The sequence below is a fragment of the Tamandua tetradactyla genome, chromosome 16, assembly GCF_023851605.1.
Source record: "Tamandua tetradactyla isolate mTamTet1 chromosome 16, mTamTet1.pri, whole genome shotgun sequence".
NCBI classification, from domain to species: Eukaryota; Metazoa; Chordata; class Mammalia; order Pilosa; family Myrmecophagidae; genus Tamandua; species Tamandua tetradactyla.
Window position 1 is genome coordinate 8,711,944 of NC_135342.1, and position 27,552 is coordinate 8,739,495.

At 38.4% G+C, this 27,552-nt stretch overlaps 1 protein-coding gene across 3 annotated transcripts; it reads right to left on the minus strand.

The window, feature by feature from the left end:
* Nucleotides 1–574: 574 nt before the first annotated feature.
* Nucleotides 575–26,301, minus strand: LOC143658686 (uncharacterized). 3 transcript variants are annotated; one of them, XM_077130868.1, is made up of 5 exons: nucleotides 26,228–26,301; nucleotides 21,688–21,779; nucleotides 16,715–16,841; nucleotides 16,020–16,115; nucleotides 575–5,953 (listed from the first exon to the last, which is right to left on the minus strand). In XM_077130868.1, the coding sequence occupies exons 2-5, from the start codon at nucleotides 21,700–21,702 to the stop codon at nucleotides 4,134–4,136; spliced, it is 2,058 nt and encodes a 685-aa protein (XP_076986983.1). In that variant the 5' UTR covers nucleotides 21,703–21,779; nucleotides 26,228–26,301; the 3' UTR covers nucleotides 575–4,133. The 3 variants fall into 3 exon arrangements, with proteins under 3 accessions (XP_076986983.1, XP_076986984.1, XP_076986982.1); XM_077130869.1 differs by lacking the exon at nucleotides 21,688–21,779 and having other exon boundaries at nucleotides 26,228–26,270; XM_077130867.1 differs by lacking the exons at nucleotides 21,688–21,779; nucleotides 26,228–26,301 and having other exon boundaries at nucleotides 16,715–16,859.
* Between the last annotated feature and the right edge of the window lie 1,251 nt (nucleotides 26,302–27,552).

The following is a 27,552-nucleotide window of genomic DNA, read 5'->3' on the forward strand; positions in this document are numbered from 1 at the left end:
AACATATTGCGACAAGATCACTTTACATCTACATTCTGCCCCTTTCCATGCTCATTCAACTTAACTCAACACTGCACCTTGCAATTCCGTGTCCTTGGTTCTTCCAAGGAACACAGGTACACATGAATCACAGCTAAGTAACTAGGTACTGTCATCTTATTGTCTTCCTTCCTGGAGACCATTATAGTAACATGAAAGGTCTGTGACAAAGACATAAACATATTTCAAAATTCAGTGAGAGTCATAAAACACTCATGTAGCCTTTCAAGAAACCTCAATTATAGAATAAAGATACAGCTGAAGATAACTAGACCATTCCAAAACGACTCCTTTGACAACCATCACCTCATGACTCTTAATGACTGTGATTTTTAAACACTGCAGGATTTAACATCTGATGTTGATTAACCTTTGAGAAGTATTTAGTGACTTAGTTCTAATAGTTCTCAAATGCATAGTCTATTGTGAAAACTGGAAAAAGGATTTGCAAGGTATTTTAGTTTGCTAAAGCTGCTGGAATGCAACATACCAGAAATGGAACAGCTTTTAAAAAAGGAATTTAAGTTGCAAGTTTAGAGTTCTAAGGCCATAGAAATGTCCAAACTAAGGCATTAAGAGAAAGATACCTTGAATCGAAGTTTGGGGTTTCTCCTTCAGCTCCAAAGGCACAGGGTAAAGTCTGCTAACTTCCTTTGCCAGCTTCTTCTCCAAAGGTCTCTGGCTGTGTGGGCTCTGTGGATACCCAAGCTTTTTCCAAAATAGTTCCCTCTTAAAGGAACCCCACCTTGAAAGGGTGAAGGTAATCCCATGGCTCTGCCTTTGATTTTATTCTTCCTAAATTTGTCCCCTTTCTGTCCTTTCTAGCACAGACTGGCAGTGGTTCCACTAATAGAGATCCCACAGCACTCTTGTTGGTTTTCTGTATAGCAGGCAGATACCATAAACATCGGACAATAGGATTTTCCACAAATCCTGCCTAGATAACAGCATCTCTAAACTTGCCTTTTTTGAAATGGCCAACTGGTTTCATGTTTGCTTAAATCCTTATGGGGATACTACTCTCTGGGGTCTCCCTTTCTGGAAGACCAGAATTTTACAGACCATCATTGATTGCTAGTTTCTTTGTACCGAAGTGTTCAGTTCTCATCCTATCTCTTTCCCATCACATTTCACTGTGAGGATCAAGGAGAAACCAGGCTGCACTTTTCACATCTAATTTTGACATCTCTTCTGCTAAATATCCAAGTACATGGTTTTTAAAATCTGCCTTCCATCCAAAACCAGTATCCAATTTTTCCAGATTGCCATTTTAAAAGGACTGCCTTCCTTTCAGTTTCCAATAATACATGCATCATTTCTGCCTAAGTCCTCATCAGAGGAATCTACTGAGTCCACATCTCTTCCAACAGTCTCTTCAAAGCATTCTAGACCTTCTTTATCAAGCTCCTCACAAATATTCCAAAATCTTCCCTTTATCCATGTAAAAACCCATTCCACCATGTTTGGTGTTCTAGTTTGCTAGCTGGTGGAACATGATATACCAGAAACAGAATGGATTTTAAAAGGGGGAATTTATTAAGATGCAAGTCCACAGTTCTAAGGCCATGAAAATGTCTCACCTAAAGCATCCAGGGAAAGAAACCTTGGTTCAAGCAGGCCAATGACGTTCAGGGTTTCTCTCTCAAGTGGAAATGCACATGGCTAACCTGGCATCTGCTAGCTTCCTCTCCAGGCCTGTTGTTTTATGAAGCTTCCGAGGGCATTTTCTTGCTTCATCTCCATAGGTCTCTGGCTATGCAAGCTGTGTCTCTTCCCAAAATTGTTCCCTCTTAAAGGGCTCAGTAAGCAATCACACCTTGAATGGGTGGAGACACCCCTTCATGAAAATCATCTAATCAAAAGTTACCACCCACAATTGGTTGGGTCACATCTCCATGGAAACAATAAAAAAACTCCCAGCCAGCAATACTAAATGAAGATTAAAGGACATGGCTTTTCTGGGGTCCACCAGATTTAAACCAGCATATTTGGTATTTGCAAACTGCAGCAGCACACTAGTGGTTTTAGTTTGCTAAAGCTGCCAGAATGCAATATACGAGAAATGGAAAGGCTTTTTAAAAAGGGGGGGGGGGAGGGAAGAGTAATTTATTAAGTTGCAAGTTTACAGTTCTAAGGACATAGTAATGTTCCAAACTAAGGCATCCAGAGAATGATACCGTAACTACAAAGAAAGGACAAATGAAGTTCAGGGTTTCTCTCTCAGCTGCAAAGGCACATGGCGATATCTGTTAGCTTCCTCTACCGGCTTCTCCTTCAAAGAACTTCCTCAAGGGTGTTTTCCTTCTGCATGTCTAAAGGTCTCTGGCTGTGTGGGTTCTGTTGACACTCAAGATTTTCCCAAAATGGTTCCTCTTAAAGGGCTCCAGTAAGCAACCCCATGTTGAATGCATAGTGAAACATCTCCATGGAAACCATCTAATCAAAAGTTACCAACCAAAATTGTGTGGGCCACATCTGCATGCAAACAATCAAATAGGTCCCACCCCCCCAGCAATACTGAATGGGGATTAAAGAATATGGCTTTTCTGGCATACAAAGTAGTTCCAAATTGGTACACAAGGTTTCTCCCTAGTACGACTTCTCCAAAAATTAAGACTTGAAACATACAGTTATCCCTTTCACACTGTGGGGGCTAGATGCATGGTATCTCTGAAATCTGGAAAACCCATGAGTTTTTTTTCTCCAGTGTTTCAGAAAACTTCCCAGCTGCCTGAAAATGGCAGATAATACCTCTTCCATTTTTTTTTCCTTTTCCATTCATTTTTTATTGTGGAAGGTAAACCTTCAAAATTTTCAAACCAGCCTTGCTGGCCTGGAAACCTATAGGGCAAGACCCATCACCTTCATTTTCCTTTAGGGAATGACACAAGGTCTTGGCCTTTTCTACAGTAATCCTGCACCCCAAAATATGTTGCATTACTTACACAAGAGACGTGGAGCTCATGGTTTATGCAAATGCTTTGCAGTTGGGGTTATTTGCAAAAGTTTCATGGATTTCCATTTTTCTTGATATGCCTTACAGCTGACTCAATAACACTGCAGCAGTTGCTTTGCCTGACAAAGTATACCTAATAACTGAATTTTTTCCTTCAAGTCCATCACTTTCCTGAGTTTCTTGTAATTTCTCATGCCAACCCACAAAATACTGAAACTGCAATGGGGAAAGTCGCAATGTGGGATAAGCAACTACAAACCACATTTATTTGGTTTCTCTCCAGCATGGACTCATGCTGAGTAAGGTGTGACCTTACATAAAGCCTTGGCAATGTTGTGCTGGTTTAAAACTACCATATGTACCCCAGAAAAGTCATGTTTTAATCCTAATTCAATCTCGGGGCAGAACTATTGTTTAGGATAGAAAACTTAATTGAATTACTTCCGTGAAGGTGTGAAACACTCAGTTGTAGGTGTGGCCCATTGTCTAGATTACTTCCATGGAGATATGCCACACCCAATTGCGGGTGTGACCTTTTGATTAGATGGAGCGGTGACTCCACCCATTCAAGGTTGGTCTTCATTAGTTTACTAGTCCTTTAAAGGGGGAAATACTCTGGAAAAACCTCAGCTACAGATATGTGGATAGTTGCTCCTGTGCTGACACAGACACTTGGAGATGCTAGAGTAGATATTTAGTGAGGACCCCAGCAGACATCACCACAGTACTTCCCATGAGATGCTAAGCAAGTCAGAACCCAGAGTTGTGTCCTAGAGGAGCTAAGTGAAGGCCCACAGAAGCTTAGAGAGGAAACTACCAGCCTCAAAATCCGGAAGCAACAGAACCAGGAACAAGAACCAGCAGATGCCAGCACATGCCTTACCATGTGACAGACACCTGCCTTTCTTTGTAGTTAAAGCATCTCTCTTTTGATATCTTAGTTTGGGTATTTCCATGGCTTTAGAACTGTAAACCTGCAACATAATAAACTCCCTTTTTAAAAGCTATTCCATTTCAGGTATACCGCATTCCAGGAGATTAGGAAACTAATACATTCTTTACATTTGTAAGGTTTCTCCCCCATGAATTCTCACAACCCCAAAGATATGAATGTATGGTAAAAGTCTTACAGCACACACTACTTTTGGGGGGGTTTCTTTCCAGGATGTATACTCCGATGTTTAAGGAGGCTTGAGGAGTATTTAAAGGCTTTGCCACATTCACTGCATTTGTAAGGTTCCTCCCCAGTATGAATTCTCTGATGAATCTTAAGAATTGAGTTTTTTCTAAAAGCCTTGCCACATACATTACATTTATAAGGTTTTTCTCCAGTATGGATTGTCTTATGCTGAGTAAGGTTTGATTTCTTGGAAAAGGATCTTCCACATTCGTTACATTTATATCTCTCTCCAGTATAGACTGTCTTATCTTGAGTAAGGCTTGGATACTCATTTAAAACTTTGTCAAATGTATTATGTTTGTAAGTTTTCTCTCCCATATGAATTCTATGATGAATCCTGAGGTCAGACAACAGCCAAAAGGCCTTCCCACACTGAATACATGTGCATGGTTTGTCACCAGTATGGACTTTCTCATGACACCAGAGATATGAAAGTTTGATGAAAGCCTTACCACATGCATAACAGCAGTGTGGTTTCTCTCCAGGATGTATATTGTGATGCCTAGTAAGGGTTGAGGACCGTTTAAAAGTTTTGCCACAATCGTTACATTTATAAGGTTTCTCTCCTGTATGAGTTCTCTGATGAAGTTTAAAGCTTGAAGAATGTCCAAAGTCCTTGCCACATACATTACATTTATATGGTTTCTCTCCAGTGTGAACTCTCATATGCTGAGTAAGCTGTGATCTCACAGAAAAGGGTTTACCACACTTGTTACATTTATAAGGTTTCTCTCCAGTATGAATTCTTGTATGAGCCCGAAGGTAAGAACGTGAGGTAAAATCCTTGGCACACTGATTACATTTGTACAGTTTCTCTCCAGTATGAACTCTTTGGTGAGTCGTGAGGGAATAAGTCTGACTAAAGGCCTTGCCACACTCCATACATTTGTATGGTTTTTCCCCAGTATGAATCCGTTCATGATTACACAGGCGGGAATGTATGGGGAAAACCTTCCCACATACTTTACATTTGTACTGCTTCTTTCTGATATGAGATCTCTGATGTTTCACGAAGTTTGTGATACGTTTATAGGCTTTGCCACATTCATTACATTTGTAAGATTTTTGCTCTGAATGAATCGCCTGATGAGCTGTGAGCACTGAACACTGGCTAAAAGTCTTCCCACACTGATTACATCTGTAAGGTTTTTCTCTAATGTTTGTTTCCTGCTGTTGTGTAAGCAATGAATGATTCACGAAAACTTTCCCATATACATTGGAAGTGTTGGTTTTGCCACAAGGAGTGACTCTTTGAAATGGTGAAACTGAGGAAGATTTTTGGATAGACTTCTCACCTTGATTACATTCATGAATTTTCTCTTCAATTTGAAGATTCTGAAGTTCACCTAGATGTGACTGAAAGCTTAATCCAGCCCTAGTTTCAAAACATTTCCTATTCTTGTTTCCTGTACAGAATTTATCATTTTCTAGTTTTAATAAATGCCTTATAAATTCTTTGCCATGTCTGAAATATTGATGTGCACTATTTCTTATAGAAATACTCTGCTTTAGAGGGAAATTGCTGGAAGAGTTTTCATACTGTTGACCTTCTGTAACAATAAGATTTTTGTTTTGAGTTGAAGGTACTCCTTTGTAATTTCTCTCATCATACTTCCCCTGATTCTCAAAGTTTTCCATATTTTCCTGTCTTGCTCTGAAGTCAAAGCCATTGATGGTGTGGCATTCATATCTTTCTAATATCTCTAGTTGGTATGATGCTCCCTTATTATTGTCATCTTTTAGTGACAGTTCATTGATCACACATCTAGGAGAGATACCTGAAAGATATAAAGGACCATAATGTTCCTATTAACTGTAATTGGAATACACTTTTATATTAAGAAATACTTTACATAGACCAAATAAGAAAATTAGAGGAGAAAGCAATGAAATTGAAAATGGGCAGAGAGTAATAATAATTTTAAAAAGTTGTTTTTTTTGAAAAGATCAATAAAATTAATAAAACTCTTTCCATGCTAAAGAAGAAAAACAGAAAAGACACAAATTACCCAAACCAGAAATGAAAGAATGAACATGACTGATCTCATGGACATTACACAGATAATGGCGGAATATTAAAAAAAAATCTGCTAACCTGGAAAAAAATGAACAAATTTCTTAGAAGGCACAATTTACAAAAATTCACACAAGTTTAGAAACATAACGTGATTAGGCCTACATCTATTAAAGAACTTTAAACAACAAATTAAAACAGAAAGCAATAGGCTCAGATGGTTTCACAGGTGAATTTTACCAAATATTTAAACAATAAGTTATACAGATTCTCAACTTCTCCAAAAAAGATATAAAAGGAACTCTTCCTAACTTATTTTGTGAAGGATTATCATACTTTAAAAAAGACAGATGAATTAAAGGAAAATTACAGATCAATATCACTCAAAAACATATATGAAAAAACCTTCAGCAGAGTACTAGAAAATTTAATATGACAATGTATAAAAATATTTACTGTGTGCAAATGGGATTTATTCCAGATATGCAAGGATTGTCTGACATTCAAAGAACTAATAAAACTGTAGTGTTTGTAGATGGTATGACTACCACAACATACAAAAGTCAACTACTTTTCTATATGTCAAAAACAAGTGGAATTTGAAAATGCGTCACGTACATTAGCATTAAAAAATATTAGGTAATAATCTGACACAATATACAACGTCTATATGAAGGAAACAATAAAATTCTGATGAAAGAAAACAACAAGATCTAAATAAATGGAGAAATATTCCACTTACGTACAGGAAGACTCAGTATTAAGTTACTGATTGTTCCAAACTCAATCTATAGATTCAACATGATCCCAGTCAAAATGCAGCAACTTATTTTGTGGATACTGACAACAAACTGAATCTAACATTTATATGAAAAGGCAAAAGAACCAGAACTGGCAACACAATACTGAAGAACCAGTTTGGAAAACTGATGCTGCCTGACTTTAAGACTTATTAATAAAGCTACAAAGAGTCCAGAAAGTAAAGTCAATTTAATGGACAAAGCAGTTTTTGTTTTTTTAATATATGGTTCTGAAACAAATGGGTATTCACATACTAAAAATGAATCTAGACACAGATTTTACACATCTCATAAAAAAGTAACTCAAAATGGCCATAAACCTAAATATAAAATGTAAGACTATGAATACTTTAGGGAATAACCTAGGAAAAATATTAGGTGACCTTGGGTTTGGCAATGACTTTCAGATACAATACCAAAAGCATGATGAATGAAGAAAAAACTGATAAGGCAGATTTCATTAATATTAAAAACTTTTGCTCTGTGAAAGACTCATTAAAAGAATGAAAAGACAAATCACAGACTGGGAAAAATTATATACAAAACACAGATCTAAGGACTTGCATCTAAAATATACAAAAAACTCTTATAAATCAACAGTATGAAAACAAACAAGCCAATTTAAGAAATGGGCAGAAAAGCTGAACCTCCCAAAGAAGATACACAAATGGAAAATAAGCACACGAAAAGATGCTCAATATAATATGACATTTGAGAATTACAAATTAAAGCCATGATGACACATTACTACACATCTTTAAAAAGACTAAAGTCTAAAAACTGCACAATACCAAATGCTGGTGAAGATACGGAGCAGCAGAAACTCATTTACTGCTGCTGACAATTCAAAATGCTACAGCTACATAGGAAGAAGTTATAGACAGACTTACTGTATGATACAGCAATTGCATTCATACACATATTCACCCAAATGAGTTGAAACCTGATGTGAACTCAAAAACCTGGACATAAACTTGTAGCAGCTGTCTTCATTATTGCCAAAAACTGGAAACAACTAAGATGGCCTTCAATAGGAGAAAGGATAAACAAACTGGTATATCCATCCAATAGAATTATTATGCAGTGATAAAAAGAAATGAGCTCTCAAGCTATGGAAACACAGGCAGAAACCTTAAATGCATATTGTTAAGTGAAAGAAGCCAGTCTCAAAAGGCCATACTGTATGACTCCAATTATACGACATTCTGGAAAAGGTAGTATGATATAAACAGTAAAAACATCAGTGGGTGACAAAGGTTCAGGGGAAGAGCTGAACTGGTGAAGTGGAAGGAAATTTTAGGGCAGTGAATACTTTAAAGATAGGTATATGACATAACAGATCCATCAAAACCAATAACACCATACAACACAAGGTAAATCTTAAGCAAACTATGGACTTTAGTAAATACCATGGAAAACTAGTTTCAAACAACCTTTTAACAACCCACTCCTAATATGCAACATGTTAGCCCTCTAAGAAGAGGGAATTTTCCCACACCAAATCCAAAGAACACATCGACTTGCAGTAGATATAAGGAGGCCTCCTATTTGAACATCCAACTGAAAAGAGGTATTCAAACAAATACTCATACACGAATGTACACAGAAGAACAATTTACAGTAGTCAAAAGATGGAAACATTCCAAATGTCCATCAATGCTGAATGGATAAATAAAATGTGGTATATCCATACAACAGAATATTATTGAGACTTAAAAAGGAATGTAGTGGTATATGCTGTACTTTGAATGGACCTTGAAAACATGCTAAATGAAAAAAGCCAGGCACAACAGGAAAACTACTATATGATTCCAATTATATGTAGTATCTATACATATACTACAGGAAAATCCATAGAGACAGAACACAAATTAGTGGCTAGAGGCTGGAATATAGAAGAATGTAATGCAGGAAGTAATGGGCGATGTGGGACCAAAACCTGTGCTTGCAAATATATACAAACATGCTTGTGCTGGGACAGTTAAAATCCTTATATTGGAAGAAAATACAAACTGGTATAATGCTGACCTACTTTGTGGGAATTATATAATAGGAAATGGGGAAAAATGAAGATTAAAAAGGGATGTGTGATGAAGGCAAGTTTATACCAACATTTGCTCTAAAATTTATCAAACTGAATATCCTAGGAATTCCATTTATAAGCATACACTTGGGCAAGTCCTACATACATATTTCAAGGGCTAAGTCCAAGAATGTTCTCAGTACAACCTAAAAGTGAAAACCTGGAAATTGCCATCAAGAGGAAAACGGATGAATTCACCCTGTAGAACACATGCAGAGTGTGTGTTACTTTGAAGGTGTATGTACCCTAGAAGAACAAGTTCTTAAATTTAATCCATTCCTGGGGGTGTGAACCCACTGTAAGTAGGACCTTTTGATGAGATTAGTTCAATTTTAAGATGTGACCCACTTCAACAGAATGGGTCTTAATCTTCTTACAGGAGTCCATTATAAGAGAATGAAACACAGACAAAGTAATGGAAGCAAGAACCTGAAAGCCACAAAACCTGGAAAAGAAGGGTGAGACCAGCAGATGCCACCATGTGCCCTGCCATGTGGCAGAGGAACAGGAGCCAAGGATCTCTAGTAGCAGATCTTCAGGAAGAAAACATGACCTTGATGTGAACATTTTCAAAGCCTCAAGAATGTAGGCTTAAAAGTAATAAATTTCCATTGTTTATGATGAACCATTCCATGGTATTTGCTTTGAGTAGACCAGGAAACTAAAACAAAGGATCCAGTAATGCATGCTGGCCATGGATGCAAGATGACAATCCCCTTGCTGACAAGAGGAATACAAAGAAAGCAGCAGCTTTTGCAAAAGTCTGAGCTTTTGGGATATGTCATTAAAACTGAAGAACTTACAATAAAGACTGAAGAATTTACCTGATTGAAGAAACTAATTGAACTATTAATTACATATTTTAAAAATAGAAACATGCAATTTGGCTCATTTACTTTTTTGAGTCTAAGTGTCCTTGTTTGTTATATTAAAATAATACTGCCTCTTTTGCCAGACTCCTTTATTTGAAATCATATCTTCAGATCTTTTAACTCAATTCCTAGCATAAAAGAGACATGAGCACGAGGCCACCTATTGGGCAGGAAAAGAAAAACAGAGCCCAGAGATTCCACAGAAAAACCTTTCAACCAGCTGGGTCCCACACCCAGGGAGATCTGATCAAATGCCCAGACACCAGCAGAAAATAATGGATGACGCTCGGAAAATTGAAGATATGGCCCAATCAAGGAACAAACCAATAGTTCAAATGAGATACAGGAGCTGAGACAACTAATGCTGAATATACGAACAGAAATGGAAAAACTCTTCAAAAAACCAAATCAATAAATTGAGGGAGGACATGAAGAAGATATGGGCTGAACAAAAAGAAGAAATAGAAAATCTGAAAAAACAAATCACAGAACTTGTGGGAGTGAAGGACAAGAAGAAAAAATGGAAAAAACAAATGGATACCTACAATGGTAGATCTAAAGAGACAGAAGCTACAATTACTGAACTGGAGGATGGAACAACTGAATTCCAAAAAGAAACAGAAACTATAGGGAAAAGAATGGAAAAACTGAGCAGGGGTTCAGGGAACTGAATGGACAATATGAAGCGCCAAATATACGTGTTGGGGTGTCCCAGAAGGAGAAGAGAAGGGAAAAGGAGGAGAAAAACTAATGGAAGAAATTATCACTGAAATTTCCCAACTCTTATGAAAGACCTAAATTTACAGATCAAGAAGTGCAGCGCACCCCAAAGAATAGACCCAAATAGGCGTTCTCCAAGACATTTACTGGTTAGAATGTCAGAGTCAAAAGAGAAAGAGAGGATCTTGAAAGCAGCAAGAGAAAAACAATCCGTCACATACAAGGGACCCAATAGACTATGTGTAGATTTCTCAGCAGAAACCATGGAAGCTAGAAGACAGTGGGATGATATATTTAAATTACTAAAGAGAAAAACTGCAACCAAGACTCCTATATCCAGCAAAATTGTCCTTCAAAAATGAAGGAGAAATTAAAACATTTATAGACAAAAAGTCACTGAGAGAATTGTGACCAAGAGACCAGCTCTGCAAGAAATACTAAAGGGAGCACTAGAGTCAGATACGAAAAGACAGAAGAGAGAGGTATGGAGTAAAGTGTAGAAAGAAGGAAAATCAGATATGATATATATAATACAAAAGCCAAAATGGTAGAGGAAATATTATCCAACAGTAATAACACTAAAAAGTTAATGGACTGAATTTCCAATCAAAAGACATAGAATGGCAGAATGGATTACGACCCAGCATACCACTGCTAGGTATCTACTCAGAGGACTTAAGGGCAAAGACACAGACGGACTTTTGCACACCAGTGTTTATAGCAGCATTATCTACAATTTCAAAGAGATGGAAACAGCCAAAATGCCCATCAACAGACGAGTGGCTAAACAAACTGTGGCGTTATACCTACGATGGAATATTATGCAACTTTAAGTCAGACTAAACTTATGAAGCATGTAATAACATAGATGGACCTAGAGAACATTAGCTGTGTGAGTCTAGCAAAAACTAAAGGACAAATACTGTATGGTCCACTGATGTGAACGACATTCGAGAATCAGCTTGGAATATATCATTGGTAACAGAGACAGCAGGAGTTAGAAACAGGGTAAGAATGGGTAATTGGAGTGAAGGGATACAGACTGTGCAACAGGACTAGATACAAAAAACTCAAAAATGGACAGCACAATAATACCTAAGTGTAAATGTAACTAGGTTGGAACACTGAATGAAGCTGCACTGAATATGGTTTTTTATTTGTTTGTTTGTGTGTTTGTATCTTTTGTTTTTGTTTTTTCTTTTTCCTTTATATATATATATTTATTAGTATTATTATTTTAATTCTCTTCTCTATATTAACATTCTATATCTTTTTCTGCTGTTTTGCTAGTTCTTTTCCTAAATCGATGCAAATTACTAAGAAATGATGATCATACATCTATGTGATGATACTAAGAATTACGGAGTGCATGTGTAGATGGAATGATTTCTAAATATTGTGTTAATTTCTTTTCTTTTTTTTGAGAGGGGTATTCTTATTAAATGTATTAGTAGAAATATAATTATAAATAAATGGAAAGGATGCTTTTTAAGAATGTGATTATGTTAGTTCATTTTGACATGGTGAACTTTTTGAGGTTAATTCACAACAAGGAATGGCCTACAATGAAGGGTGGTGTTAGCAATAGCAAAGTGTAGAAGTAATTTCTGGCAGTGCCACAGAGACCCACAGGGAAGGGTGATGTGCAGAGACATGATATAACTGGCCAATAGTAGCCAGAGAACAAATGACTTCTATCTGGGTGGAAGTCAACAAAAACCAGGTGAACATTTTATAAAATTCAGTTTGAAAGGAAGGTGGGAAGCAAAACAGTCTTTATGAGCGTAACACAATAATGTTTTTGCATTTTTCAATACCCAAGTCTTCCAACTTTGTAAGCAATTATGTACATTCCTGCACATACTCTCTTAGTTCTATGCCTCTGTTATCTTTCCCCAAGGTTAGCTTCTTGGGAAGCTGTGCCGAGAGAGACAAACATTAACAGTTAACTTTGTCAGCAACATATGCACGCGCTCTCTTGGCTCAGTGCCTTCTTTGTCTATACCCAATATAAAACCCTATTTTCCCCTCTAACCAACTGGGGGGGAGGGGGGCACTACTCTAAATCTTAGACTGCCACCACCAAAACTTCTGTATGTAAGTTCCCCAATAAAATTTATGTCTCAGTCTGTGCCTGGTGTTTCCTTCAGTCTTTTGGCTGGACAGATTCCTGTAGGCCAGTACAATGAGTTAATTGAAAAACGCATTTCAAAAATTTTTGGAATTTTTTGGAAAACGTATCATAAGTAACAATGGGAAAGAAATACATAAAGTACAAAAAACTGACTAAATTTCTTATAAAATACAATGAAATATCAAGATGTACATGATACACCTAGACAGGGAGGTTAATTATCAGAATAAAGCATTTGAACCAAAGATAAGAAAGAGTGAAATAAAGCCAACAAGTTATATTTACAAAACTTGACATATATTATAGAAAATACATGTAACAAATGTATGAAACAAATTATGGTAAATCAATTTATTGACATTTCTGGGACAAGACAGTAACAAAAAAGCAGAAAATTTTCAATACATTAAAAATTCCCAATTTTAAAAATCTAATCCATTTAATGAGAAAAGTGTACTTTAATAGTAAAATAAAATGACTGTCTTTTCACAACATATCGATTATATAAGCTTTGCAAAAACTGCTGCTTAATCACAACCCTTAACTATCAAGAAGGAAATTCTCTTGTATAATATTTAAAACAATACTCATTCTTTCATATAATGGACCCACAAATTATAGTTATAAAACAAAGAACATTATGTCATCACAAATATATAATTAATGGTTAAATAAATTTAAAAGTTCACTTATACTATGTGGAAATGTGTAAGATGAAAGTAACACTAGCTTAAAGAAAACAAATTAGGGTAGGGTTAAAAATGTAAGCATCAGGCAAGCGATGGTGGCACAGTGGCAGAGTTCTCGCAGGCTGTGCCAGAGACCTAGGCTTGATTCCCGGGGCCTACCCATGCAAAATAAATTAAATAAATAAATAAATAATAGAAAAAGAAAAATGTATGCATCATTGAACTTCATAAATTTCCTCAATATGATGCATCAAAAATCTATTTACTGAGGCAGAGGTCACTGTTGATAATCAGTGATGGGAGTGGAAGCCCAACAAGAAGAGGAATGGGAGGGATAACACAGTTCCAGGAAAAGAAAAACATTTTCCCCCAAGAGCTCTGCCACTGAGGGGAAGAGGGAAAAATGGGGTACTAGCAGTGGATGAATAAGCACTTAAGGGAGGACATTAATTTTAAGATGCATTATATTTGAACATTACTGTGTTGATAAGACATACCCAGACTAACAGACATCGATATTACCCTGCAATGTAGTTCATGAAACACATTTTTTGTGTTATGTTCTCTCTAGATGGCTACACGTATGAAAAAATCATCATTATTTAATAAGTATTATATTGATTATATCAAAAAGCTTTCCTCTGAATTATTTTATTACTTGTGAGGCTGAATATATTTGTGGTTATGTTAGCCATTTACTTCCTCTACCACTCTTTCTGTTCACATCCGTTGCTTTTGTATACTGGGGTCTGAGTGTTTTTATTGCATTAATTCAAACAAAGAATTGAAGTTTTTTCCATCAACACTGCTGTTATCATTTAATTATTTTAGTTATGCACAGATGCATTTGGGAGAAGTATGTGAATGTCTGTAAATTTTATGTGGTCAAATCTTTCAGTGTTACATACTGCCTTTTTCCACATACTGCCTTTTCCACCACTTTTCAAGTGTAGAAAGTTTTTTTGCACCCTTTGTGTGAATGAACTTTTTATTTGTTTAAAAAAATCATTAAATATATATTCTGGCAAAAAAATATTTCCTGAAGAATGAACAATGGCACATACATATGTGAACAATGTGGCATGAGCAATACTTTGGTCAACAGCCTCGTAGATATGAGGTTGTAAACTTGGTTCTTCTTAGGATAAATTCCTATACTTTGATTGTCAGCTCAAAGGAGATGATCATCAATCAGTATACCTATTTGATCAACAGTGTCACACTATCTTTTCTGTAACACTTAAAAAAAAAATAGAAAGACAACAGAAACCACGTATCAGCACTTTCTAAATCAGCATCCTAGGACACTCTGACCCCTCTAACTCAGTGGTCCGACAGGCACTTCTGTACGTAAAAAGGTAAAATTAGAATATACTCAAGTTTAAGTGCTCTACTTCAAAACTTTTCTATTAACCAGTAAATCCCCACCATGGGAGAATTCATTAGAAGTTGTCTATCACCTAAAGAGTAGATGTCACAGTATTTCTGCAAGAAGATGACCCTAGGGATATATACTTCAAAAGTAAGTAATAGGGCAGGCCACAGTGGCACAGAAGGCAGAATTCTCAACTGCCATGCAGGAGACCTGGGTTTGATTCCCGGTGTCCGCCCATGCAAAAATAAATAAATGAAAGTAAGTAATAGAGGCAAAAATGACAAACTGAGAATATGAAACCAGGAAGAGCCAAGGCTGGTCTATATTTTAAAACTAACTAGTTAAAGAACTGAGAGAGAAAAATACAAGATACGGGAGTAAAGAAAGTGAATCAGATTTTGTGGGGACACTAAGAAAGGACAGTATGTTCCACCTACAAACCCCAGGCTGACCACCTGATAAGACTGCCATATGGTCCCCTATAGAACCGCAGATTAAATAGAGGATGTTATTTTCCACTATCTTTACAATACTGCTGAGTAAAAGTTTCAAAAGACCTACCCCACACCCCTCTCCCCTACTACCCATACTCCATTCAGGTTGTAAAAGTTAAAAAAAAAATGGCTGAGATGCCTGAATAAGCAGAGAGGGATTAAGACCAGTTCATGTAGTTTTTTGGGATCCCAGATGAAAAAGAAGAGCCAATGTTTTTCTATCCTATGTGAAGATTTCCAAGTATGTAGAATGGGGATGGAAATTGGAAAAACTTGAAGCCAGACCAAGGAGGCTTCAACTCTGCTCTGTGTTAACTGAGATCTGAGATTTGAAGAAAAGACCATGGGGCAAAGAGGCCACCGTATAAACAGCTCTTCCCATGCCTCTCAAGTGAAGGTATCAAAGAGGTTATAGGGAGTAGAGTACTGTGGGTCATGATAAAAGCTTTGCCTTGGTCTTTGCATGGGCTACTGGAGGGGTAGGGAAGATGATAAGAGAGGGGTGGGAGAAGGAATTTCCTTTGAAGCCTCACAAGAAATAAACTTTTCCCACAGGACTCTCACACAGAGGGAGAATTCCCAAAACACTATTTAATGGTGCAACTTACCCTGTGTGTCCTTGAGACCTCTTACCTGTTCACATCGTTGATATATTCCACTCACCTGGTTTTGTTGCTACTTTCACTTCACTCTTCAGAGTCCAGGGCTTTCCCCTTTGCTCCAAAATGGAGATAACACTGAGCTCAAAATCAGAGATCTCTGCATAATAGAAAAAATACACATGATATGCTGGGCTTTTCCAGAATATAATCCCAGCTCTTTGTTCAGCTGAGGAGAGAGGACATTAACAGTGAGTTTAGGAAATTATTTTATAAATTCATTCACTAACTGTCTCCTGAATACACATAAGGGATTTTTTTTTTTTTTTTTTGGTGCATGGGCAGGCAACAGGAATTGATGGAAGCCAGGTCTCCGGCATGGCAGGCAGGCGAAAACTCTGCCTGCTGAGTCACTGCAGCCTGCCCAAGAGATATTTTAAATATGCAGATGTCTATGTCTTTTCCAAGAACTACTGAATTAAAAGTACAGATGTAAAACCAGGGAATTCGACATTATAAAAATTTGCCATACGTTTTTGTATTTTCTTAAGTTCTAAAACCAGTGTTAAGCTAGTGTGAAGCGGATATCTGAAGAAAGAAGAAGGTTAAATTCCCAATGACACTTTATGAAACTTCATTTCTGAATCAATACAGCTTCAATCTGAATCAAGCACAGCAGGAGGGGATCCTAAGAGACTCACAAAGAAATGCAAAGTACACCATGGCAGAGCTCTACTTCTGGAGGGAAGTGAAACTCACTTAGGGAGACCAGGTTCCTGTAGTTCTCCAACATCACATCCCTGTACAAAGCCCTCTGCTCAGTGTCCAAGTATTCCCACTCCTTCTGAGAGAATTCTATCACCACATCTCGGAATGTCAATAGTCCCTGAAATGAAAAACACATTTCACCAAGGGGCCACGGTGAGAGTTCTCATCCTCCCACAAAATAAAAGGAGAGAGGTGCTAAGAGCAATTAGGTTGGAGAGTGTTTTGACAGATTCATGTAAGATAATTTTGAGCAAGTTATATATATTCCTAACTTCATTATGCATTACCATCAAAGGATATGAATTCTACTAAATGACTGGATTTCACACTTTTTTAGGTAATAAAATAACTACACAAATGAAAAACATCTCAACACAGGGTCCTCCCTATATGCTAGATATGATGTCTTACATACCAAGTGACAGTCAATTTCTCAAAGAGCTAGAGCATGTATGGTATCGACAGGGATGACAAAGTCCAAAGCGGGATTTAAAAAGAGATTAAAATTGAAAAAGTGGGTTCACAATAATAACTAAAAGTTTGTGAATACTTCTCCTGTGCTAAGCATCACTAAAAATGTTTTACATGTATTAACTCAAACGATGACATAACAGCCCATCAGAAAAAGATGTGCCCACCTTATAAGCAGACAACTTTCTCACAGAAGAGGTAAGGAACTTGCCTCAAGTCCAACAGCTAATAAATGGCAGAGGCAGCACTGAACCCCATGATCAGGCTTTAGAACTGAACTGTTAAATCAACAGACACAGCATTAAAAGTACATTGATAGGGTGGGCGATGCTGGTGCAGTGGCAGAGTTCTCGCCGGTCATGCCGGAGACCCGGGTTCGATTCCTGATGCCTGCCCATGCAAAAAAGAAAAAAAAGTACACTGACAGATGGAGTCTTCACAGAGACAACTTGGAATAAGTTAAAGGCTAAAAACATGGAAGGGAATAAAGAACTTCACACATATGTATGCACACAGGCTTACATACCACTAGCTGTTATTCCTACTGTTACAAACTCACTAACATGATGGCGCTAAAAATGTTTAAGGCCATGGAAAATGTTTAAGATGTATGTTCAAGGTTAAAATAAATATAAAACTTATTTATGAAATGAGATGTCTGTTACATATCATGCATACAAACTCACTGAAATTAACTGAAGTAAAAGTAGTTGTCTACAAATGACAGATTTTTGGGAACAAATTCATAACATCATTTGTTACTTGTGTATTTCAGCATTTTTGGTAGAATGAACATGTATAAACTAATTTAAATTAGTTAAACATAGTAAAAAAATATGCAAAAATGAAAAAATATATCTAATAGTTTAACTCCGATCTCTATGAAATATACATACAATTTACAGTTATACAATTTTATCCATTTTAATTAAGTCATTAACATAAGCCAAGTGTAGTTTGTTACACTAATGAAACACTATTCAGGAGTAGGAAATGTATTAACATAAAACATAAACAGATTAAAATAGAAAGACTTATCACAACAGTAGTTTCTTAAAGAAACTACTAGATTTTATCAAAAATCATGCTGAAGAGAAAATTCAAGTTAAGTGTTATTAAGAAAGAAAACTTAACGAACATCATGATCTGCAGTAAATACTGGAAACATTTCCACTAAAGGCAAGGCTGCGATAAGTGGGATGGGAAGGGATGCTACTAGTCACTACTATATAGGGTGCCTGAGACAGGACCAGTAGAGGGAAAAGAAAGTAACACAAAAATAATCATCAAAAGGCTGGAAATGTTATTATTCATAGATGCCATGACTGCAAACTAGAAAAACAGCAGGATGCATTTTAACTCTAAAAATTAGTAACAACAGACTGAAAACGATCTTATTTAGTGGCAGTAATTTAAAAGCATCACAAAGAGAGTCAGAAACATTTTGTATTTCCATTAGCAAATATACTGTGACACCCAGAGCCAAGACATTTCCAGACCTATGTGAAGAAATTCTAAACCTTTAATGAAGGAGGCACAAGAGATATGATCAAAGAGTACAAACCCAATTTCTATTTGGAAGATGTGATAATATAAAAACCTCAGGTACTGCAGAAATTCAAACAATCTAAACTCAGTAGAAAAGTGGAATATCAAATGAAAGTTCCCACTGGGTTGAAGGAGAGCCAACACAATTTTGACAAGAAAACAAAATGGAGGGACTTGGAAAACTACATATAAACCTACTATGTATTTTATAATCACACAATAAGTGAGGCCTTCCAAAGCAATCTAAAAAAATGGCAGGCATGAAGGTGATTGCAGTTTCACCACAAAAAATGAGAAACTGAAATAAGGATTTAAACTACAAGAGGGTTCTTTACAGCTTTTGCAGGTTGACAACTTGCCTGAATCTATCAAAATAAGAAATGCAACACCTTTTGATGCGGAAATCACACTTCCAGTGTTCAACTCAAAGAAACCCTCAGATAGAAAAGTTAGTGTGCTCAGAGGCAGCTACTAGTGAATTCTTGGTAACAGTGAAAAATTAAGGACCGATGTGTTTTCATTAAGAGAATATGAACCAAAAAAAAAAAAAACAAGCTATCTCTGTTCAGCAAAATAGAAACAGCTTCCAGACAGATAGTTTGTGGAGGCTTTTAAATTTGCAGAATAAAATACCACAACACCACATTCACTTAAGAACTTTCTAAAAATCACATAATGATGTGTAAGTGCATTTTACAAGATGTGCACTGACTTTTGCCACAGAAATGACAAAAGTGGTTCCCATTGGAGACAGTGAGTGATGATGAAAGATGTGAGAGGGAAGGAGATGTTATACTTCATAGTCTCTAAGTTTCATCATTAACTGGAATTCGCCATTAAAAAGCATATACATTTTCATAATGATAGTGACTAAATGTACAAATTTTTAAAATGTTTTTGCATGAGAAAGAACAAAAGAATGTCATTACTCCAGAGTGTTGAAAATAGATGGTAATTAATATTTTAAAACTTTAACTTATGTGTGAGGCTAAAGCAAAAAATGTTAATTTGATAAATTTATATTTTGACTAGTGCAGTTCCTAATACAAGTTATGTGGAAAGCTTAATTGAACACTATAAGTACATGGAACCTTGAGTAGGGCATGAGATTTTGTTGGTTTATCCAGAGAGATGCCCCGATAAATCCCAGAGCGATTTGAACGGTGAATAAAAAAGTATTTGCAAAGTTCCCTTCAGGGAAGGGTGAGAAAGGGGGAAAATTGAACATCCCCTAGTTGAATTCTTGATATTCTCACAAACAATGGGGACAACCAAAGCAAGAGATTGAGTCCCCAATCTTGGGGTTTGTTCATATGAAACTTAACTCCACAAAGGATAGGTTAAGCCTACTTAAAATTAGGCCTAAGAGTCACCCCCAAGAGAACCTCTTTTGTTGCTCAGATGTGGCTTCTCTTTCCAGTCAACACAACACGTAAAGTCACTGCCCTCCCCTTGTCTAGGTGGGACATGACTCCCAGGGGTGAGGACCTACCTGGCAACGTGGGACAGAAATCCTAGAATGAGCAGAGACTCAGCATCAAGAAATTGAGAAAACCTTCTCGACCAAAAGGTCGAGAAAGAGACAAAATAAAGTGTCTGGTTGAGAGATTCCAAACAGAGTCGAGAGGTTATCCTGGAGGTTGTTCTTATGCACTAAAAAGGTATCACCTCATTAGTCAAGATGTAATGGAGAGGCTGGAGGGAACTGCCTGAAAATGTACAGCTGCCTTTCAGTAGCCATGCCTCTTAAAGATGACTGATTAATGATACAGCTTTCACAATGTGACTGTGTGATTGTGAAAACCTTGAGTCTGATGCTCCTTTTATCTACCTTATCAACAGAGGAGTAAAACATAAGGAATAAAAATAAATAATAGGGGGAACAAATGTTAAAATAAATTTAGAAATTAAGTGCTAGTGATCAATGAAACAGAGCGGTAAGAGATATGGTATATATGAATTTTTTTCTGTGGTCTTTTTATTTCTTTTTCTGAATTGATGCAAATGTTCTAAGAAATGATCATGATGATGCATATGCAACTATGTGATGATATTGTGAATTACTGATTATATATGTAGAACAGAATGATCATAACTTAAGATGTTGCTATATATTTTTTTAAAATTTTAAAAAAGTATATACATGGTGTACTTTTTTTAATAAAAATACAATATTTAATAACAACGGTGGAATAAGAATTTGGTTCCATTGTCTCTGACGACAAAGATCAAGTTCTCTGCTCCAACATCCTCACTAAATCTTAACTGCTTTTCAACCTGAAACACTTGCCGCTGAAGAATACCTACAGGTCGCCAGTCTCCTTGGAATGGATGTGCTAAAAATGATTTAAAGAACGTCCTACTGACAGATACCTAGGTTGAGTCCACATTTTAAAACACTGGGGAATAAAACACCCTTTGTCTCTGATGCCTGTTTCTGAACTTTCTATTCCATTCCAAATCATTAACATTTTGGAACCAGAAACACAATGATTCACTTGTTTAACCTGGGGTACATTATAAAATCAGGTAGAGCAGGCTTTCCCTTATTAGCCCCCCATTCCAGAAAACAACACAGTAAAACAGCACGTCAACCTGCACTTCCCCTAGTCCTGTTCTACAGAGAGCCGACAGTGCTTATAGATGCAGCCACTAAAAAGTTCTTTCTGTTCACCTTCAGGGCCCTACTCTCACCTCTCCAATCCACACCTAGGTGGGAGACCTTTCCCACAATCATCTCTGAATTGTGTCTCTCCACAAGTTTGATGTCACAGGGTTATGGTGAAATGGAATGTAAGTGCAGAGGAGGGTAACTTAAGGGAAGGCCCCTTGGTTAGTAAGCACAAACCTTTAGGCAGGGTATTTCAGAGTCAGAGAAGATCAGCAAGTACTAAAAATGACATTTCAGGAAATAGAGGATAGTCAGAGAAGAACATGACTTTTACCTGGGAAAAAGTCATTTCGGTCTTTCTTTTCTTCTCTGTTCCTCGTCCTCCAATCTTTTTTCTCAGGCAAAATCTGTTCTGAGAAGTCAATCCTAAGTGTTGAAAATATGTTGTTTAATGCATAGACCCTTCCTATGTCACAACTACATACAGAGAAAGAATCTCAAAGGGGGGAAGATGCCTCTCTGCTGCACACTGCAAGGGAGGGATTCAGGGACAATAAACTCCTACAGAGAACAACAGTGAGATTGTCAAGTGAGACTTTTGCCCCCTTTCTTCAGGATGCCCTCCTCTCCAGGTGCGCCTCACACATTCTGCTGCAGTAGTGGGTGTCTGGACTGCAATGATCCTTTCCTTCAAGGGGCAGATCAGGTCTTGATACCAACACCATGCAGAGGAGAGAGCTCACCACTCCCCCATCAGGGTGAGACTGTCCCCAGAAATGGATGTCCCAGAGCCTGGGTTGCACCATGCAGGATATACATTAGAATCACCTGGGGCACTTTAAACTCTGAGACTGGGCCCTACCCTTACTATTTGAATGGGATTCTCTGGAGCGGTACAGAACAAGTGATACATTTGCAAAATGCCTCAGCAATCCAAAGTGAAGCCAGAGTTGAGACTTAGAAGACCAGTTCAGCACACCTCCCCACATTGCGGCTCTGCTCTCCCCTGGGGCCTTACCACCTTTATCTAGTTGTATCAGAAGAAGCAGAGAGAAACATGTTTGCCAAGCGCAATCTAACCGGTCAGAGTTCTAGGCAGAGGAACCCTGATCCCAGGGGAAAAAAAGAGGTCTGTGCAGCTAGAGCAAAGTCAGGGAAGAGACAAGTAGGAAACAAGGTCAAGAGAAGTATGGGGGGCGGGCCACGGTGGCTCAGCAGGCAAGAATGTTTGCTTGCCATGCCAGAGGACCCAGGTTTGATTTCCGGTGCCTGTCCATGTTAAAAAAAAAAAAGAGAAGTATGGGTGCAGCAGATCAGAAAAGGCCTTGGTCTTCAAACATTTTTCTCCCACACCATATATTCCCTTACCCATTTTAAGTAAACATACGATGTTTTTTCCTATATAGTTAAAACACTTATTACAAATAAAATTCACCTGAGCCAAGAAGTTCCAGCTCACCTGTAACTAAGAATGTAGAGGACTGTAGGGGGAACACAACTTGAGGTCAGGAGGTCATTTTTGGACATTTTAAGGTGGAAGTCCTGTTAGATGTCCCAAATAAGATGCTGAAGAGCCAGATGGACATTTACGAGTCTGGAATTCTGGGGAGAGGGCTGGGTGAGGGAGGTGAAACTGGTGGACACAAGGTGTTTAAAATCACAAAATAATTTGGAGAGGCACTGGTTGCAGAGAGGAAAGCTTTCAGGGACTAAGTCCTGGGGCACTTCCACATTCAGAGAACAGGGAGTTCAGGAGAAACCAGTTGGAGAAACTAAGAAATAATGTGCCATCGTGTGAATAAGAGACTATGTCTTTTCCAGTGAAGGGAAACAAAAGACTCAAAACAGTCAACTGGAGAAAATAATTTCTGATATGTGCAATTGGTGTGGAGGTAATAAAACCTGGGTAAGGTGATAAGAGACTGATTGATGAGAGGGATTTTAAATGGGGGTATGGGTCATGTTTGAGCCTAGATCTGAACGATGATTAAGAGCCAGAGGCATAATGACTTAAGGACAAAGAAAGGAGTCAGAAAAGATTCTGGTGTTCAAAAATACTAAAATGGCAAATGAGATAGGGGAGGAGGGTAGGCTTTCAGGATAAGGCTGAAGATACTGGCAGGGGACCCAATTATACAGATCTGTGTAGCCTTGCTGAAGGGTCTGGATTTTGTCCTGAGAGTCTTAAGAAACCGGTGGAAGGTTCCATGCCAGGAATTAACATGATTTGATTTCAGATTTTCCCATGATGCAGGGAAACTTCTGGGAAATTATCCCTCTGCCTCTGAACCAATGTCCCTCTCTTCCTGGTAGTTTTCTTCGTGAAGGACTAGGAATCACTTATAATTCAAGTAACAATTGGCATTCTCTCCCAGAATACTGCCACACACAGACACACGCCCAATTGGCCAATCATTTCAGATTGCTACTGCTCTGGTTCAGGATTCCTGGTCTAATCCATCAACTCCATGTCACAGGCAGGCAGAATCAGGCCCAGTGGGAAAGTCAACTCACCAAGCTGCCCTTAAACATCTGAGTTAAATTAGCAGAACTGCTCGTAAAAAATTTTGAAACGTTGACCTGCAAGGGGTGCAGGCAGGATTTATCCTCATCATCCCTCCCCCTTTAGAATTCCAGGACCATCTTTTAAATACTTGGGCAAGAGAATTTCTCTTTCACGGTTGTAATCACACCGATCCCAAGTGCTTAGTTCCACTTTTCTTGAAAAATCACTATTAAATATTTTTAAATATATATATATAATAGTGAACACATAGTTTTTGATGCTGAGAAAGTATGAAAGCTCTGAGCAACTTTCTTCATCAAGAACAAATGTGCTCTCTTGGAACACAGAAGCCAGTTAGACCATACTTCATCATTTGTAGAGAATGGACAAGAGGGACTTGTTGGAAACATTTACAGTTCACGACTCTTAATTTAAGAAATCACATAAGGGAAGAGAAGAAGCTATAAATATTAGACTAATTTATTAAGTTAGGCTTTGACTGCTAAGATAAGAGATCATGGACATTCTTACCAGGTGCACACTGAAATAGTCTAAAATTATTTACTAGGTACCAAAGAGTATTTCCTATATATGATGAAGAGTAGAAAGCACGTAGGCCTAATATAAATTATATAAATTTATATAAATAATCTAAACACGACACAAGAAACTTAAAAGGGAAAACAATTTGGAAATTAAAAAATAAATAAATTCTGGGACCAAGTTTTTTAAAAATTGATAATGTATATTTAGAAGAGTGACATAAGCTAGTTATAGATGCCACCAAAGCTTATTTCAGAAGTTAATGATAATTTACATAAAGGCAAAAATTCAAATAAACTAGGGTTTATAACTGTAAGCTTGTCAAAGAATATTTAATTTAAAAGAAAAAAAATAGACAGCTCTTACATTCCTTCAAAGGCAACATGACAAGTCTGTAATTTCTGGCCCCATTTCATTCTCCCCACTCCATTCCAGAAAAAAGGTAAGTGGGTGACTAACAGAATGGACTGAGACAAGTCTGCCCTCTGGCTGAATGGGGGATTGCAAATGGAAGTTATCCTCTGAGGCAACTCATTAGAAAATGCACAACAGACAGGAGTTTTGCAGTTCTCGTTATCTGTATAAATTAATCAGAAGTAAAGTTTAAGTAAAAACTTAAACTATAAAGCCACAAATAAATATATCACAATAATCACCTATATCCAATCAACTCACCACTACATGTTTCCCTCTCTCAATCTAAGCTCTGTTTCCTCTTTTTGTTTTTTTCCCGCCTCAGTTCGGCTCCCATCTCTGTTTCACCCTCTGCTCCCCGTTAACTGTCTTCCCCTGTTAACACTCCTTTCACCCCCAGTCTCTGGAAGCCCCAGCTCACTCAATTTCCTCCCTAATGTTTCTTCCTCTGCTCTCACATCCCTGGCCCTCCTTTAGGTTCCAGCACCACACAGCTCTTTGCCTTGACTCCAACTCTTTTATTCCTCCTCCCCAACTGTCTGAAGAGCTCCTGTTTTTCCATCTCATTCATGCTTACCAAGTGCACCGCTCCCTATTTTGCTCTTTCATGTCTCTGGAGAACCCCTTTTCTCGAGATTCCCCCCCCCTTTGCTATTTTCTCGCCTTATTTTTCCACTCTTACTACTTCTTTGCAAATGCCCTCCCATTCTCTATTTCGCCGTCTCTTCACGGTTCTCCCTCTTTTTTGGTCTGTTTTTCCTATTAATCCTCAATCTCTTTCTCCTGATCCCCTTCGTCCTGTCATCCTATTTATAGGAATGGAATAAGATGCCCGGTGCTCTGGAGGGGCACACATTCAAGTGGGGTGGGATTAAGGACCGAAAAACGCGTGTATTACAGGCAGAAGCAAGTCCCTTCCCGGCGCCGGGAGTAAAGGACCTCGCGGAAACGGTGACTGAGGAGGCCAAGAGAGCCGCAGGATTCGGCCCGAAAAGGACACGGGGACTGGGGTTCCCAGCAGAGGTAACTCCGAGCTGGAAGAGGTCGCAGGACCCCGGGACTGCACAAGCAGGGGAGAGGCCGGAGGTAGGAGGAGAGGAGGCGAGAAACACGCGACTCCTGTTACACAGACTTACACCGCGCCGAGCGAGAGGGGAGTTCAGTGAAAGATTTTCACACACCCAAATACCCGTGGAAGGCGTCCACATAACCCGAAAGCAGAAAGACCAGAGGCAGGGCGGCCGCATAGTTATCTTAACCAGACACGGGAGCGGAGCAACGGAGCCTCGGGTCGTCTCTCAGAGGCTCCGGGAATCAACGCTGGAGACTGAAGAAACTCACGGACTGCAGCGGTGCAGGGCGCGCGTCTGCAAAAGGGAAATTTAAACCAGAAAGGTGGAAACACGCTTACCAACAAGCGACGAGCATCCACTTCCTGCGCTTCCGGTGGTGCAGGAAACTACTCGTGCGCGCGCAGGTGGAGACGCCGGGCCGTGGGGGCGGGGCCTGATTGAGCCAAGAGCTTCGGGAGACCGGTGAGCGGGCCACGAGCGTCGGGGGGCGGGGCCTGAGCGGGCCGCGAATGGTCAGGGGGCGGGGTCTGGATTGGCGAGCGCGGAGCTGCCGGAGCGAAGCTTCGCTCCTTCCCTGCCCTTGGGTTTCTGCGTTTGAAATTTACATCTCTTTGGAGTCCTGGCGTGCCCCTCTATTTCCTGCCTAATTTAAGTGTTGTTATCCTCAGAAAACATGGTTCTAAATAGTCAGGCCCGTCTGATCCAGCATCAAACAGAGAAGCAGTTCTCTTCATCTTGGTGAGTTTATTGAACATGCATCAAGGACTGAAGAAAAAACTTTCTAACACCATTTCCTGGTGGGAAGGGTGGTTTGGGCTTTTATAACCCCATACAAAGAAACAACAAAGGTCCAGAAGAAAGCATAAAGCAACGAAAAAAAACTAAGTAAAAGTCACAGGATTCATTAAAATTGAGTAACAGCCCCTGGCTTCATTTTCTTTGGCCGGCACATGGTGTTGTCCGGTAAGCCTTTCTTTATTTGTTGACCATTCAGGTCTTGTTCTTCAAGAGGGTGAAGATACTGGTAGTTATTCCTATGATGTTTCATTCCTGCAAGCAGAGCAAGGGAGAGTTTCTGGGAACAGAGAGTAAGTTTTCTTTCCGTATAGATTAGGCCAACGTAGACTGTTTCAATAAGGGCTTTTTATGCTTAAAATAATTCAAGGCTGCTTGAGTAAAATGATTATACCAGTTTTTTCTTGTTGTTTTAGCTACTGACGAGTATACTAAGTATTTTCCAGCCAAAGGATTATATTATCTTTTATTTATCCAGCTATGAGACAACTTCAGGTAAAAGATTAGAGATGAGAAGGTCACTTCTGTTGGAAGCCGAGATATTTTCCTCTTAATAAGTCTGAACAACTTAGGTCAAAAGCTGTTTTTGTGGATGGGTCCTGGGAGAGGATCCTAGCGGGAGGCTCCCATGGGGAAGTGATTGGATCCAGGAAAGTCTCCTGGGATTAGAATTTAATTTGGGCCACTTAAATAAGCAAGGACTGGAGTGTTAGGTAGTTAGGCAGTCAGGAGCCAGCTTCATGGGGAAAGGGGACCACCCACAAGGCAGCCCCCAGAAGGCTGAAACCACCTTTAATGGAACTTGAGCAAACTGCAGTCAGAACATTCCGCCTTTAACAGGTGGTTAAATGGTTAAATTGCGCAAAAT